Source organism: Chamaea fasciata, unplaced genomic scaffold, assembly GCF_029207755.1.
Source record: "Chamaea fasciata isolate MVZ Bird 193981 ecotype frontalis unplaced genomic scaffold, bChaFas1.0.hap1 SCAF_2, whole genome shotgun sequence".
Classification (NCBI taxonomy): domain Eukaryota; kingdom Metazoa; phylum Chordata; class Aves; order Passeriformes; family Sylviidae; genus Chamaea; species Chamaea fasciata.
The window spans coordinates 48,421,522-48,437,903 of record NW_027094087.1 but is presented as its reverse complement, the minus strand read 5'-3'; the positions used below and the strand labels follow the sequence as shown (position 1 = coordinate 48,437,903).

The 16,382-nt window shown below is 37.0% G+C and overlaps 1 protein-coding gene across 3 annotated transcripts in view; it reads right to left on the bottom strand.

The window, feature by feature from the left end:
• PDS5B (PDS5 cohesin associated factor B) overlaps window positions 1-16,382 on the bottom strand; it is a 98,797-nt gene that overhangs the window by 23,513 nt on the left and 58,902 nt on the right. For all 3 annotated transcript variants that reach the window (XM_066175989.1, XM_066175987.1, XM_066175988.1), the window contains exons 16-24: window positions 15,376-15,515; window positions 15,187-15,302; window positions 14,103-14,208; window positions 12,294-12,454; window positions 11,555-11,678; window positions 10,643-10,801; window positions 9,799-9,867; window positions 5,402-5,538; window positions 807-930 (exon numbers count right to left, since the gene is read on the bottom strand). In XM_066175989.1, the coding sequence (XP_066032086.1) occupies window positions 807-930; window positions 5,402-5,538; window positions 9,799-9,867; window positions 10,643-10,801; window positions 11,555-11,678; window positions 12,294-12,454; window positions 14,103-14,208; window positions 15,187-15,302; window positions 15,376-15,515 (1,136 nt within the window). The remainder of the gene's footprint in view (window positions 1-806; window positions 931-5,401; window positions 5,539-9,798; window positions 9,868-10,642; window positions 10,802-11,554; window positions 11,679-12,293; window positions 12,455-14,102; window positions 14,209-15,186; window positions 15,303-15,375; window positions 15,516-16,382) is intronic.

Sequence of the window (16,382 nt, the reverse complement as noted above, 5' to 3'; positions counted from 1 at the left end):
TCTGACATTTAAAATGAGTCACAGCTTTTAAAGCTTTAGCTGGACACAGGAATTAAGGTCTAAAAAGGCATATCATTACTGCATGTATCTTCAGGACAGGACTCCTTGACTACTGGAAAGCCAGAATACCGGCAGCTACAAAAATAACACCAAGAGAAGTCCCTTCATGACCACCTTATTCTTGGGGTAAAAATCAATTGCTGTAGAATGTGCAAAGTCTACAAGCCAGAAATAGAGAGGGTCCCTACATCTCTACTTACAATTTGAGAGTTATTTCCTTACTATGGGCTCACAGGCAAAAGTTAAGGATGAAAATTCCAGCATCTGCTAAGGAGTATCTCCCTATTTCTTCTAATATTTGAAGGATGCTAATTATTTTTTGCAGACCTCTGCATTCCAAATACATTCTACCCAAGCACTGAGAAACCAAGGTCACTGTTTTGACCACAATTCAACATACTTTACATCATCTCATTTGAACTTCTAGCAATGTTATTAAGAAGCTGTGGTATTACTTAAATACATACTGCATTTCTTAGCTTATCAATATTCTAATATTTGACTACCCTAATTTAGCATTCCCCCAATGGACAGCCCAGTACTACAGATCTAATTCTCTGAAAATAAGAATTAGATTCATTCTCTAAAATGAGTTTTCAGGATTATGAAATGGAGAAATAATTTCATGCCAAGGGTGAATATTTTGTATAAAACCAGATTCACAGAAATATACATAACATACAGAACAAACAACTCTATACTCATACATCTGCTGATAACACACAACTCCCAACAAATTTTCTTACATTTATGGCTAGTGCACACAGCTGGTATTGTTCTAAGGTGATGATTTCATGGTAACAAGGTTCTTGTGCCAACTTCACAATAGCATTCCCTGCAGCCAGCCTCAAGCGAGACATATCAGGTTTACTGAAAAAAAAAGCACATGGATTGTGAAGGTTAATTAGTAAAAGAATTACGTAATTATTTGACTTAATTAAATCCAGTAAGTTTGCATCACTGAAAAATAAGTACTTAAAAGGAAAGAAGTTTCTGTAAACTCAGCTACCCCCATGCCAGCAGAAGTAATTTCATACTCAAAGTAATTTTCATGGCACCATATTTTACAGCCTATGCCCACTAACTAGTACCTGGTCCCAACCTGGCAATAAAAATTTTCCATCAAACTTCCTAGAAGTTCCACAAGGATCTGAAACAGTTCTATCTGTGCATTGAGCCAGGACAGTCCATTCTGCCCCTCAGAGACCACATCTAGCAGCAAGATTCTTCTGTTCAGCTTGCTGGTCCTCCTTCAGCAGGAGAATCCTGCCAAAGAAGTAGCCAGCCCATTTCTAGTCCCCAGAGTTGCCAAACTTTTTTAGCTCAAAACCCATGCTTCAGGCCAACATAAATTAAGATTAATTAGACACTGTAATACATGACTAAGTGAATTTTATTTTAAGACAATAGAAGAATGTCTTTTGAAAGCAACCACTGAAAATGTTGTATATCAGATGTGTGGCAAATTTTCTACAGCACAGAACTATGACATTCTAAACTCCAAAAGATTTTTCTTAATTTTTTTCTTGATGAGCATTAGTTTAAGAAAAATGCAGATAGTATTTTAAGAAAATCTCAATTCAACTTCTTATCTAATATCAATACTTTCAGCAACTACTAACATCTTCTGATACTGAAATAGTTTTATTTTATGCTTAGTATGGAGTAAAATCAAAATCCTACTACAAAGGCATGCAAGATTCAACCTAGCTGTTCTACCTAACCACAAATAGAAAATTTGCACAACCTTGAATTTTGTAGGACTGTTTATGACTTATAAAATGAAAAAGGAAGACTTGAAAAGGACAGTTGAGATACTGTTTATTGTTCAAATTTGATATTAAAAAAATACAAGACTGGTGAATTTAACCTACACATGCTAACATCTTGAAGAAATCAGTTGTTGATTTAAAAGCAATTCAAGAAAGTCATCAATCCTACTATTTCAAAGAGTGAAGGATGAACAAGAGAAGAGATTTGTTGTCCAAGTGGGACCTTGCCTTCATCTGACACTCCAGGCTGACCCAAGCTTTGAAGTAAAAAAAAAAAAACCCAAAAAAACAAAACTCCCTTACACTGTCACTGAAAGGTAGAGTTGTGTAGATTTCAAGAGGCATGGGGGCAGAGTCACGTTTAGGGCTGATGAGGGCAATAACAACAAGAAGATTACAACATGACTGATGGCCTCAACAGCATCAAAGGCTTCTGAGCCCTGCCACTTTCACTTAATTCAATTATCTTTAGCAAATTATTAAACACTATTTAAAAGACAAGTGCAAGCCATGAACATTAAAATTGACTCAGATAGAATGACCTCATATCAAGTACAGTCTGAAAGTTATGTTCTGTACTGAATGGACAGTTTTACTCTTTACAAAGCCTACTCCAAGTCAGAAGGAGCGGTATCAGGTTTGCACAGAAGGGACACAGTAAGCATTGCCAGAAAGAAGATATCCTTATTGCACTCAATGGGTGAAGAACAAAGGTCAGGAAGTGTCAGCAAGTTCCATGCAGAACTAACAGGCCTGAAACATCATCTCCTCTGCTTCAGGTTTTCAGAGTAATTGTTAATGTAGGCAGTATACCTCACACAGAGACAATGGACTGGCCCTTCTATCAGTTTGGGGCTTTCCTGAAAAGCAATAGTGAGCATCACAAAATTATTATTACATGTCCTGTCAACAGGGCTCTTGCCTCATTCAGCAGAGGGTGTACATTTTCCCTAGTCTTCCTTTTGTCACTTATTTACTTAGAGAAGGTCTTCTGGTTGCCTTTGCTACCTCTCACTAGATTTTATCCCAGTTGGGATTTGGCTTTCCTAACTGTATTTCAGGTGGTGCTCTCTGTATTACCCATCTCTACCTCCTTCTGTATACTTCACACAACCATAGAGCAGTTGGGGCCAGAAGGGACTGTTAAAGCTCATCGAGTCCAATCCCCTGGAATGAGCAGGTACTTGGAGGCCTGTCCAACCTGATTTTGAATATTTCCAGGGATGGGGAAGCTATCACCTCTGTGGGCATCCTGTTTCAGTGTTCCATCACCCTCACCATAAAAAACTTTCTTCCTTCTAACTACAGGCTCCCTTTAAGTACTGACAGGTCACAAAAAGGTCTCCCTAGACCTCTGTCTTCTCCAGGCTGAACAACTCCAACTCACTCAGCCTTTCCTCATAAAAGCGCTCCAGCCCTCTGATCATTTTTGTGACCCTTCTCTGAATATGCTGCAACAGGACCATGTGCTTCCTGTGCTGAGAACCCCAGAGCTGGATGCAGTGCTTTGGGTCTCACCAGAGTATGCTAAAGAGGCAGAATCAAATCCCTCGACACGCTAGCCATGCTTCTTTTGATGCAGCCCAGGACACAACTGGCTTTCTGGGATGTATGCAGACGTTGGCTCATGTCCACCCTTTCATCCACCAGTGTCCCCAAGTACTGCTCTGCAGGGCTGCTCTCAATCCCTCTTTTCGGGTTTGAATTTTGCCAGGAGCATCTTGCTCATCCAGGTATGGTTTGCAGAAGCGTCTGACCTGCTGTGACCACTCTTGAGCACTGAGGGATGATTTCTGAATACCAGGTAACTAGGTTTCTTGAGCCTCTCTTCCCTCCAGGCCTAATCCAATGGGACCCTACAAGCACATTCTTGCAGAGACCCAAGACTGTTCTCCTGAAGTCCAGTTCAATCTTACTTCTGACCCCCTTCTTGCCCTCGAGATTTTGAACTCCACCATCTTAGAGTCATTGTAGCCAAGGCTGCCTTCAACCTTCACATCCCCAGTACGCCTCTCCTTGTTGGCATGAATGAGGTCCAGCAGAGAGCCTCTCCTCATTAGGTCCTTTACCACTTGAGTCAAAAAGTTGTCATCAATGCTGCCTGGATTGTTTTGCACTGCTGTGTTGCTCTTCCAGAAGATACTGGAGAGGTTGTATTTCCCCACAAGGGCCTAAGACTGCATACATGAAGTTGTTTTCACCTGTTTAAAGGCCTCGTCCACTTCCTCTTCCTGGTCAAGGGTCCCATAGCAGACACTCACCACGATGTTACCCAGAGCAGTCTGCTCTTCAATCCTAACCCATAAGCTCCCCGTTGGCTCAACATCCATCCCCAGGCAGAGCTCCAAGCTCTGGGGTTGAAGGGTTACCTACACAGCAACATCACGTGTCACTGCAGCTTTCTCCTTAGCCCTCCATTAACTTGATTTAAAAATGGGGAACTGATCACATCGTTAGATAAAGTTTCTACTACTATTTTGAGTAGAAAAGGAGTAGGAAAATTGAATTTCTAAAACATGCACAGTAAGGAATCATCATTCCAAGCACGAAAACACACAGGGTCTACAGAACTGATCTATTCACTAACTACTGCATTAGCCAACAATGTGTTCCAAGTAGTTGTGCTGAAAAGCTAAATTATTGCCACTAAATCCCCGGCAACTGCCACGAATGGTCACATTACAGAAATTAAAGTTATTAAATTAAAATAAAGTTATTAAACAATTATTTACAAAGAACTTTAGGACAGACTACACAGTTGCTACAAAGATAATATACTTGACAGCTCTCAGGTTTGCAATTTTGCACACACAGTATAGGTTCTATCTGCATAACTACTGTATAACATTAGCTCTACCTGAAAATCAGAAACCATTTTAAACATACTGGCACAATCTACCCATGCCCTTAATGGCTTTTGTAGACATAAATTTTCAATGTTTGGCAAGCAATAGTAGCTGACAACTTGTCACTTTTCCTACCACAGAGGATTAAGAAGATACCCAGAAAAACAAGTTGTCTAACAGTCACCTAAAAGGTAAATTATTTATTGAGACTTAATCCTGTTTACACATTTCCTTCTTGCTTTCACTTTTAGAGACCTCAAGGGATTAGCCTGCCTCCAAGCAGAAGTGTCTTGTGTACTAAGTATTTCCACCTGGTTTATATAACACACTGTTATTCTTTATTAGAAAGCCCACCTTATAGGCATTTGGCATACACAGCAATAGGTACACCAGGAACAGCAAGCTGCATAAAAAATTAAAACCAATTTTCAGTGAAAACAAGGAAGTTGCACAGTTTATTCCTGCAGTATGAGTAATGGCCTATTGAAGAGATAAATAAAAACAAGAATATAAAGCCTAAAATTCAGCTGTGTGTACAGTGTTACAAAACCTGAGACTCAGCAAAGTTACACAGGAAACAGCCAAGCTTACCATCACATTTTATTAAATAAGATGTATAAATTGTTAAGCAGTCAAACAGAAGAGTTTACCCACTACTTCGATTAAAACTCTTCCCCTCACTCCATCATCACAGAGATGAAAACATTACCATCTGTTACATACCTTATTTTCCCCTGCTCTGTTAAATCTCCATCACTGTGTAATATTGTTGTTAGCAATCTCAGAGTAGAAGTTCCTGACTTGCTGTGGTTGTTTTTCATTCCTAGCAACCACCGAACCATCATCTTGATGGCCTGAATCTGAAAAATAAATTGATACCAAAAAGTCAAATCATATCATAAGCCTCATTTTAAAAATAATCTTTATCTTATTTAATCACATAGTATTCTTCCCAAGTGCTTTTTGCTGGTACAAACATAGGTCTGTCAGGATTGCAAAACATCATTTAAATACTGAAAGATAACTAGACATACTCTCACTAGACAGCAACTTTTCACTGAAAGTCTCAAGCATGTATTACAGCAAATAACAATTAAACATTTAGTTAAAGTCTGAGCTGCTGCTTCTATAAGCAATCACATATTTTGTCCTTTGAAAACATTTTCTTAATTGAGCTTACATCCATTAAATACTGGGAATAGTCTAAACAGTTTATACTTACTAAGAAAAGGTTACTGGATCAAAAACCAGAACACATTTTCATCTTTTATATATTGCTATAATTCACAGAATATTCTGAGTTGGCAGGGACCCTCAAGGATCAACAAGGCCAGTGAATGAACCATACAGGGATTGAACCCATGACCTTTGAATTAAATTCCTGTGCCCTATACATTCTCTATTTATCTATGCAATATTTGAGTTTAAATTTAAGACACATACTTGAAAAAACACTTAGTAGACATCGTGACTGTCAAGAATAGCAATCTGTACTATGACAACTTACCCTGGTAAAGAATACTTTTTTCACAGCTATTTAAAGAAAAGTCAATTACTTGGGATAACTTGGTTTTGCCAATGGAAACACCAAGCGTTCTGAGGCAAGCAAGTATGCAGAATCCAGTAACTATCATGAAACACTGAATAATTCCACATTTCTTTAGTGAAAATAAAACATCAGTTTGGAGACAAAGTTTGTTTTAGTATTTGAATCCCTTTATCCTTTCATTTTCTTTCATATGACAGCAGAGACAATAAAGAAAGCAAAAAAAGAGTATCTCCTTACAGCAAAATGAAAATGCTCATCTGAATCACATAGAAATCCTTTGGGGGGGGGGGGGGGGGGGGCAAAAAAACCCCACAAAAAAACACAAAAAACACCCCACCCACCACTGAATTCTGAAGACCAAAACCCAAAAGCTTTATAAAACTTACACTTTTCATACACGGTAACTTCAAATATTCTCATAAGTGGGAAAAGCAACTGTAGCATTTATATAAACATTCACAATATCACCAAATTAAATTTATCATCATACCTAAATTGATCTATTCCTTGCAACAAACTGACCAAAATGGTTCCATCAGATCTCAGTTCTAGGAGTACCACTTATTTGTGAGTTTAGTTTTCAGGACTGTAGTTCATTTGCTCCACCTTACTGGGTTAAGACCAGTAAGCTATAGGATGCCTGTCACTCCAGAACTCAAAATGCAAATGGAGTCTGAGGAGCAGAAATTAAATTGTCTTGCCCTCACTTTCAAAGGGCCTTCCACTGGAACAGCTCTAAGTATCCACCAGAAAATTTTAATAGCATGAAATCCAATAGAAGAATTGTAATATAGCAACAATGACATCAGATCTTTCCACAGCTCACAAATTCAGTTTCTTCATGTCATAACCAGGACTTGTAACCACTAGTGCCTTCCATTTGTTGTGAGGATGGAAATATGACAGCTCTCCTTGGTCTTCAAGTAAATGACTTATTCAGCCAGGGAACAGACACAGGCTACCTTGTCCCCTGGCCAATTTCAATCTTTGCTCCTAGTAACTCCCTGCATAATGTCTTTTCTCCAGTTTTATTTTCCAAGCCTATTCTAGTCTTCCTTCCATGTAGTCAAATTCTAGTCCCACCTCCTTCAGAGTTTTTGTCTGCCTCTACTAGTTTCCCTATTTCTTTGCTGGTGTTAATGATAATACAATGACATTCCAGCAACCATTCAGAATTAAGCATTTCCATGAAATTAGTACAGGGCATGAGAACTCCCCCAGTGACTACTACTGATTACCTGAAGACTTATTAAACATGACATGAGTTTGGACTGCTATCATGTTTTAAATTCTCCCTTTGCAACCCAATAGTGTAGCGATTAAAGGATGATTCCAGTTGGAAGGAGTGTTAGGAGGTATCCAGTTCAATCTCCTGCTCAAAGGAAGGTCAGTTATGAAATCACACCACCTTGGTTTCAGTTTTATGCATTGTGGTGTTGAAAGAATGTACTCCAAGAATGAAGACTGCACAGGCTCTCTTGGCAACCTGCAACCTCCTGCTACCTGTTGCACAGTCTGACTGTTCTCAACCTTTTCCTCATATTTAGTCTGACCCTCTTGCTTCAATTCATGTCCCACGAGCCTAGAATTCTCCTCCAAGACGAAAAATTATTATACACAACACGAAAAGGTAAGAAAACAAATATGAGACAGAACCATATCAAAGACAACACCGTCCTTCTGCTACGTCACCAGTATGACAGCAGCTGGTGCAGGTTTCTACTGCCTGATGTTTCAGAGCTACAAAGGCTGTAAAGTTTGTGCAGTGGTGAAAAATGAAACAAAGCCCACTTCGAGCATAGTTAGAGAAATAGTATGAGCAATCTTATATACCAAGGATATGGAAGGAAACAAGAAATATCACTGCTACTACACAAATCTCAATCCACTGCATGGTTCACAGAACTCATTACAGGTCACTGCCAAGAGAGGTCATTGCTTTAGAACTCAAGTGCCAGGCGTAGGAATTCCAGTCTAACTCATACAATCATTAATCCAATTCATAGTTAATACTGTACTGAAACATTTCTCTGCAGACAGCCTTTCATTTAAGGTTTAGCACCCAAACTTAGGCTACCTTATATCAGTCTACATCTGCTAGGCTGGACAACAGTAAAATTTAGTTTCCAGCAGCCCTTCCCACCTTCAAACTCCAACTTGCTAGTTTTAAAATCCCCATTAGATATATAATAATGCTACAAAAGGAAAAAGAAGCTTGTAAAACCAGAGTGAAAAAAGTACACCATCACAGAGAAATAATTTATAAACTGATTGCATGGTCTGCAGCATACATTAAGTTTAGGCTCCTCAGTAGTAATAAAAGCTAATTAAATTTGCAAATCAATTTTCACAATAACCTGTTTTCACCTGCAAATAAATGCCTTTTAATGTTTTCAGGATTGGCTTCAAATTGCCTTAAGAATTTCTGCAGGTTAATTCCCTTCCAAATGGCCAAATGTATGAGAAGTTTTATCAATATAAAGGTACATTTTAGAGAGTTATTACAGCTTCACAAATCATTTAAAAAAATTAAGAAAAACCATATTTACTACTTCAAGTTACATGTATAATCACTGAAGTAAAATTATGTCCATTTAAAACTAGCACTTCATTAAATTAAAACAAAGGTGCATTCTTTTAACAATTTTTGGTGTGTACTGTGTAACTATGGAATTGCACAAATATGAAAAATATCCTTTGTGTAGTCAAACAACTAAAAGCAACAAATTAACACCAAAAAACCCCAAGCCTTTCCAGTAATGATCTCTCTACCAACTGCAAACTAAAGTACTTACTAACCTAGCAGAAAAGGAGGTGTGCTAGGAAGAGTTTAACAATTTTGAGAGAGGGCAAAGAACTTCTTAAAACCAGAGCAACTTTACTTAAAAGACATCAGAAACTAAACAACCAATATAACATAGAGCATACTACAAAAGACAAGCATCTCATTCTGAAAGAAGTGAAAGCAATAATCTCTCCCTGTTCTGAAGGGCATTTGAAAACCAAATATAGATACAGAATATATTTTCTACATGGTGAGTCTATTTCTAATTCATTGAAAAATTGACTATTGACTGACAGTATCTCTTACAAAGTACAGAAAATGTAATACACTTACTCCAAAATTACAAAAAGCTTGACATGACATTTTTAAGTAATGTACCAAAACAAACTCCTCACCATTTTAAAGTGATTTTTTTCTTAAATTCAGGTTTTTCTCACAGAGAGAAAAAACCCCAATGTAATAGGCGTATTCATTTGAGGAAACTGACAAATCCAAACCCCATATTTCTTCCAAAACAACACTGGAAGTTTCTTGGAATGTCATAAAAATTCAACAGAAAAAGGAAAGACTTAAAAAAATTTCTATACTATTTAACTTCTGCATTGAAGAGGAGGGGAAGAAAAAAATTTACTCTAAATAATCCAGCTAAGAGCTTATATAAAAATTTAATGAAGTTTGTATGTAAATTTATGCATAAATAATAATTTAAAAACATTTTCCCAAGAGCAAATCCTTACTAAATATTATAAGCATAACAGACAGGAAAACATGCTCCATGCTACTTACTTTAACAAGGGTTTCAGGAGACACTTCCTCATCTGGCACCCAAAGTTTTGTTGTCTTTTTTCCTGGAAGCTAAACCAAATGTCACATTTGTTACACTTCTGTTATTCTTCAGTGAAACTTGTAACCTCCTCTTTCCTGTTTGCTTCTGGAAACAATACAGCGGCACTCCCTGGTCAACTTTATGTCTTCCCTATCTTAGGGAAGTAACCACTACAGAAGTGAGACACCTCACTATCCAAGTATCAGCAAATTTAAGATTAGTAAGGGAGTGGTTGTTGTTGCTACCTGAAAACTATTCCTTTAGAGCATAATAGCCATAGCTTTGAAAATAACTTCCAGTTTTTCCATATCCAGTAGATTGGAACCTCATGCACACTTTATCGTTTTACACAGTGTATCTTTCCCTAAGCAATTTCTAACAAGGCATAAGTTCATTTTTTGACTTCATAATCACTTCATAGTCTATAAAAAATTATTCAAAAATTAAAATTCAATCTTCCATTTAAATAGTGTATTTTAATTTCCAACATAATATACTTCCTAAAAGTCACAACTCACTCAAGATAAGGAACAGAGTGAAATCATAACAATTTTCCTCTTTTTAACCAAAGCCAAGTCACGAGTGATGAAATGCTGTGCTATGCAGCTCATCACTTTTGTCAGATTCCCAAATTAGTAGAACTCTCCTTTCCTGTACCATGGATTTTCAGTGGAGTCAAACTACATGAGGAAATTAAAAGACAACCATATACAAAAAGCAAAACCAAATATTTTCCCAAGCACTTGCTGAATATGATACTACAGGACAAGCATACTCTTAATACAAGGTTTTAAAAATACTCACCCTATCGTTCATTAGCAAATCTTTAACAATAAAAGTAGCAACCAAAGATTTCAAAGGGGCAGCAAATTGGTCAGGTGCAAGCATGGCTATATGGCCAATAGTAACCAACGGTGTAATGAGGTGCTCAAAATTGCTTGGATCCAGACTTTTATGCAGTGGCTAAAAAAAAAAAGGCAACAAAATCAGGTATTACTGATGTAATCTGTGTCTTACTGAGGGGATGGGAATGACAGCTTCCTACCAAGCTGTCCATGTCTACTTCAGAAATACAATTTTAAAAGACCTATTGATTATTTAATTTTAAAGATACATTCGCCAACCCATCAAGTCTTCCTCAAGTCAGAGGAAACACCAAAATGACAGACAAAATACTTACCACCTCTGGATAGTTCAAAAAGTGACAGCTCAAGCACGACCATTTAGGAAACAATGGATTGAAAAGCCTATTTTCTTGTGGGAGAACTAGATGTCAAGATAGCAATTCCAGTAATGACTATGATTCAGCCTTCAAGAGGCTGATGGCCACTAATTAAAAAATACATATGCAGTTATAGCTATAAAATTTATTTAGACTGTACCACAATTCAGTTTTCCATAATTTCTGCAACGACTTAAATACTTTTGACCATTTTTAACAGGGGAAAGGAGTAGCATATGGTTCCTCCTTCCATAAATATTTCATGGCTCTAGAACATAGCCCAAAACTTGGTTTCACTCTATCAGCCCTTAAAATCTATAACCTAAAACATGATGAATCATGAGATACAAGAGCACCCTCTACTACCATTCTTCAGGCCAAAAGGAAAGGGGAAAAATGTGTTTCCTGAATCTGCTTCAACTTGCAACTACATCCCTTAGCTTACATGTGCAATATAAAAGATGAATAAAAGTAACTTAAATATTTAATGTTACCTCAAATATCTGTGCAAACTGCGTTTCTTTGCTGGAAAATATTGCATGGATGCAGTGAATAGCATACTTGGCTTGACGAGGGGGTCCCTTTTTAGCTTTATGATGCAACACTGGAAGCAAAGCACTAAATAGTTGTGTAAAAAAAAAAAAAACCAGACAAACAGAGCAAGAGATAAGTAATTTCACAAATTGAAAATCTTCCAAAACATCAAACTAGCAAAGAAGTACATATATAAAAAAACACAACACTTTTGCAAAAGCACTAATTGCTTTTGTTTGGGTAATTTCTTAAAAAAAAAAAAAAAAAAAGAAAAAAATTATTTACATAACTTGCAAGCAAAAATTCTCCAGTTTTTTTGATAAAATATCATGTAGTAAAATAGGCATTTATATCTGCACAGGTACTAAATGTTCTTTTGGAAATATTTTTACCATTAAATTTCAAGGACTGTTTTTACAACTGCATCTATGTATATACCCTAGGAAAGTAATTCAGAAGGGTAACAATATAAATTATAGTGGTATCTGTGACATACCAGCTGTCACTACTTTGGATATATTCATTTCACTTCCATTCTTCAAAAAGCACTACATTTTAGTCTTTCAAAATCTCTTTTTGGAAGTAATACTTTCTTCCAAAAGAATGCCGGATAATGCTACAGCAGATGAAAGGAAGAGTGAGAACTTCCAAAACCCTATACAGTAAAGATCACTGCTTAGAGTAAGATCTACAACTTACGATCGTATGTGAGGAAAGTCTTCTTCAATTTTACTTCCTGTATTTTTGAAAATTTGTAATGCAGCTTCTGCCACTTTTTCATCATCCATTTTCAAGCAAGCGAGGAGAGATTCAAAAGTTTCAGCTGAATGAAATGAGATAGGGTGTGTAAACGAAAGTACCTGCCAAAATATGATGAAAGCCATGTTAGCATTTTTGAAAGGTCCACTTATACTAGGACACTTCATCAAGAGTCATTTTCCACTGCCCTACTGGAACATTTGTAATACTCTCCCTGGTTTTGACCCATGATACACATTTCTTTTCTTTTTTTTTAGTAGCTCTTAAAGTTCTCTGTCTTTATACATGACCTCAATTAGATTTAATTTATTTCCTCAGTCTCAGTTTCTTCTCCTGTTATTCTCAGTGGCTACATCTACATTAGCAAGTACTGGGTTACAGCAGGAGCAGGTCTTCAGAGAAGCACAACTGATGCTAAGGAAGCAATATTCATGTTTCAGGAGTTTTACTTCAGAGTCATTTTAGACTGACTAAATCCACTTTAGTCAAGGCAACACAATATGCGATTCTGAAGCCCAGCTCAATTTTGTTTCTCTGAAAGGAATCTACTCTGTGTGCCTCCAGACTTCATGTTTGTTTCCTCAGGGGAAGAATTGATTCTGCTCTGAAGTGAAATTCCTATCTCTAGAATAGCAACACAGACATACTCATACTCAACACAGACACATTTGAGGGTCTCTAGTCCCTCAAGCTTTCCACAGCAACTTAGCAGACCCTGAACCTCTCCTTCAGATTCTTGGACTTGATTATTTTCAAATATGACAGTTGACAGTCCTCCCATGTTAAAAACAATTGAAATAAAGAAACCCCCAACTGACCCTCCCTGAAATTTGGTCTTCTCTTCATTTTGAAGTGGCTGTTGATTATTAGCCTTGCTCCACATAATATTCTAACCCATGGCAGAGAAACAATCCTCAAAACCTAGAAACTTCTTCATATGCAGCATTCTCTTCTAACCAAGTTACCTTCCTTCCCACTTCATTGCATGGCATTCTTAATTCTGGACTCCTATATTTGTCTTTCCTATATTATTCTCATGATGTATAGACCTCTTTGTTTAGGGCAGTCTTACTCCTCTTCCTTAAATGTGGCATGCCAGTTCATACAAACGTGTAAATACACACTTGGAAGCCTCAATTCAGTTATATTGTCCTTCCCAACATGATTCATTCTTTCTTACTCAGATGCATTCTTGTGCTACTAGCTATCTGCACTTTTATCTAAATGTGCACATCTGGATAAAGAGCCACACCCTTTCAGGTGAATCTACTCAGTCCTTCGTTAATCTGAAATACTCAGAAAACTTCAGTATGGGAGTCCTTTAGATTTTTAGGCCTCTGAAGTCAACCCCCAGCTGGACTGCTTGACAGTCTTTGCTATGTTAGCTCAATCTCAAGATTACTCACAGCTGAAAAAGGTAAGACCTCAATTTAGGCCAAAAACAGAGGAACCACAGTGTACAATAGCACAGTATATATTTACAAACTGCTGAATCCAGTAATCAAAACTCTGCTGCTGCTGTCTCACACACAACTACTTTTGGCTTCCAGAAAAGCTTCTAAATCATTTAAAAAATAACCTTACTTATGTGCCATGTAAGATGAGCATAAAGCACAAAAAACCAAACCAGGTTCTTCCAGGTAGGCACCACATGCTTTTGACTAAAAGTATTAAGTGCTAATTAAAAATTTATTTTAAATAGGCTGTTTGCAGTTTCCCATGCTCACTGACCACCAGGACTATACTTGCCTTCAGCAATTCAAGACCTGCTCTGATTGCCTGGTCAGTAGGTACACCCTCATCTTCATCATCAGCCGTTCCATCTATAGATTTGTTCACTTGCTTGATAAGGGCACTGAAGAGGAGAACAAAACATGGCCTTGTAGTTACTGCAATTCCACCATATATGATTGTATTTTAAACTTGTGAAAACAATCTCATTAAAGCAACTTATTTAAAACATGAGCTTATTATAAAACAAATATGTCAACTACATGCATAATCTGGTTGCCCTCATCTCCTATCCAAATCCAAGCTTATGAAGCATTACATTCAAAAATATTTATCCATCATTAATTAAGAACTACATACAAATTACTCTGGAAGGATAACCAAAATAAGAAAACATTTTGAGCATTACAAGCAACAAACTCAATAAAAATTATGCTGAGCTTACAACCCACTACACGTAATTGATGGAAAATAACTGTTTACAATGCTTAGTCTCTAACCAAGAGGGAAAAAAAAAACAAACTTGTTTAACAGTTCTGCTAAGAGCTGATGACAAATTAACAAGACCTATCTCCTGCATATTTTTTCTTGACAGTAAGGCTTATTTCAAATACTGCTGTTAATTAAATAATAATTTCAGCAATTATTCCCCCCCCCCCCCCCCCAATAACTTCATTGGCTCACTCTTCCTTAGAGTCTTGCTGCCTCATCATCAGAGTCTTTACTTCCTCAGTTATATTACTGTTTATGTCACTATGAGCTAATATTCTGGGTGGAAAGTTTCAGCTGAATAGTCTGGACAGAAATTTGTTTTAAAAGAAGTCAGCTGGTTACAAACCATATTCACTTCATCAGCAACACATCCACTTTTACTGACAGGACATCCCAACTATGATGAATGACAATGCAATTGTTTCTGTGACTACATTTTGGACAAGGGCACAAAAAGCCCCATACAAGGTGAAACAGAAGAAAACATTGCAGGTCACCAAGCCTTAAGCCACACCCACCCAGCCTATTACTGCTTGCGCTTAGAGACAAAGTAAGAAACCCCAGTTTCAAACCCTGTGATCTATGGCCAACAACACACACACACAAATACCTGATGGATTCAGTATCAATGTGCACAGGAGCAATTCTCTCAAGAAGAAACTTTATCATTTCCAGGAAAGGATTTGTTGGTTGCTTTGGATTGCCCAACTTCTTTGTTATTTCCCTCTGAAATATAAGTTGTAATTAAATTTCTAATCAATTCTGTTCCAAAAATATTCACTTTAGGAGCAATTCTTACCACACATCCTTCAGCCTGTTTGCAAGAACATGTTGGGCTAACAAGCATTTCTAACTGATTTCTTATTTTTTCATCATCTTCTAGAACTTGTGTGAACTTTTTCATGAAATCTTGAGCTTTCCCTGGATCAGGAAGGTTTCCTTTAAATAACCAAAATAAATCACCATTAATGTACTTTAAATTGCACAAGTTTCAAACCCAAACCAAACAAATGAAAAGAAAAATCACAAAAAAACCCAAACCTCAAGACACCTCAAAATGTGCTGACATACCTATGAGTACACAAATTTCTACAAGTTTCCTCTATTTGCTTTCCTCATCCTTCACACTCATTTTTCAGCAAGTCTAGTTGTTCTTGCTAATATTACTAACAGCTGAAGCTGACCTCAGACTGCAAAGCCTAAACTCCACAACAAAATATACTCTGTATACAGATCACCCAATGCAACAAGTGTGAAGAACATCAAAAGGGTATTTTTGCCAAATTACCCCTTAAGCAAACATAAGCTTTACAACACCTCAAAACATTCAAAAAACAAAAAAAGGTATTTCAATTGCACAAAGTAAACATAAGCTTTACAACAGCTCAAAGCACTCCCCCGCCCCCTCCCCCCCCCAAAAGCATTTAAAATGCATTTCTTAAACTACATCGTCATTTTATATTATAGCAAGGCAATTTGCTGGCAAAGGACTAGTCTACTATTTAAGATGCTTCACATTTTTGGTCCAGCCAGTGTTAAGCAAAGCTGGTAGAGAATGTGGTGTAACACTACAGTATGGTTAGATCAAAACAATTTCTATTATGAATTCGCTTTGCTGTATTGATTTTTTTAAAATACAATCCAGAACTAAAAGCTTGAGAAAAAATACAAACTGAAGAAAAAAGGATTGTGATCATGGCCAACGAAGCAGCAAGGTTAATTTTTTTCTTCCGCATTACTTTCAAAAATGTGCATAGTCTTATGTAGTATTTTTTTTGCCAGAACAGATGGCATTTTTAAAAAGGT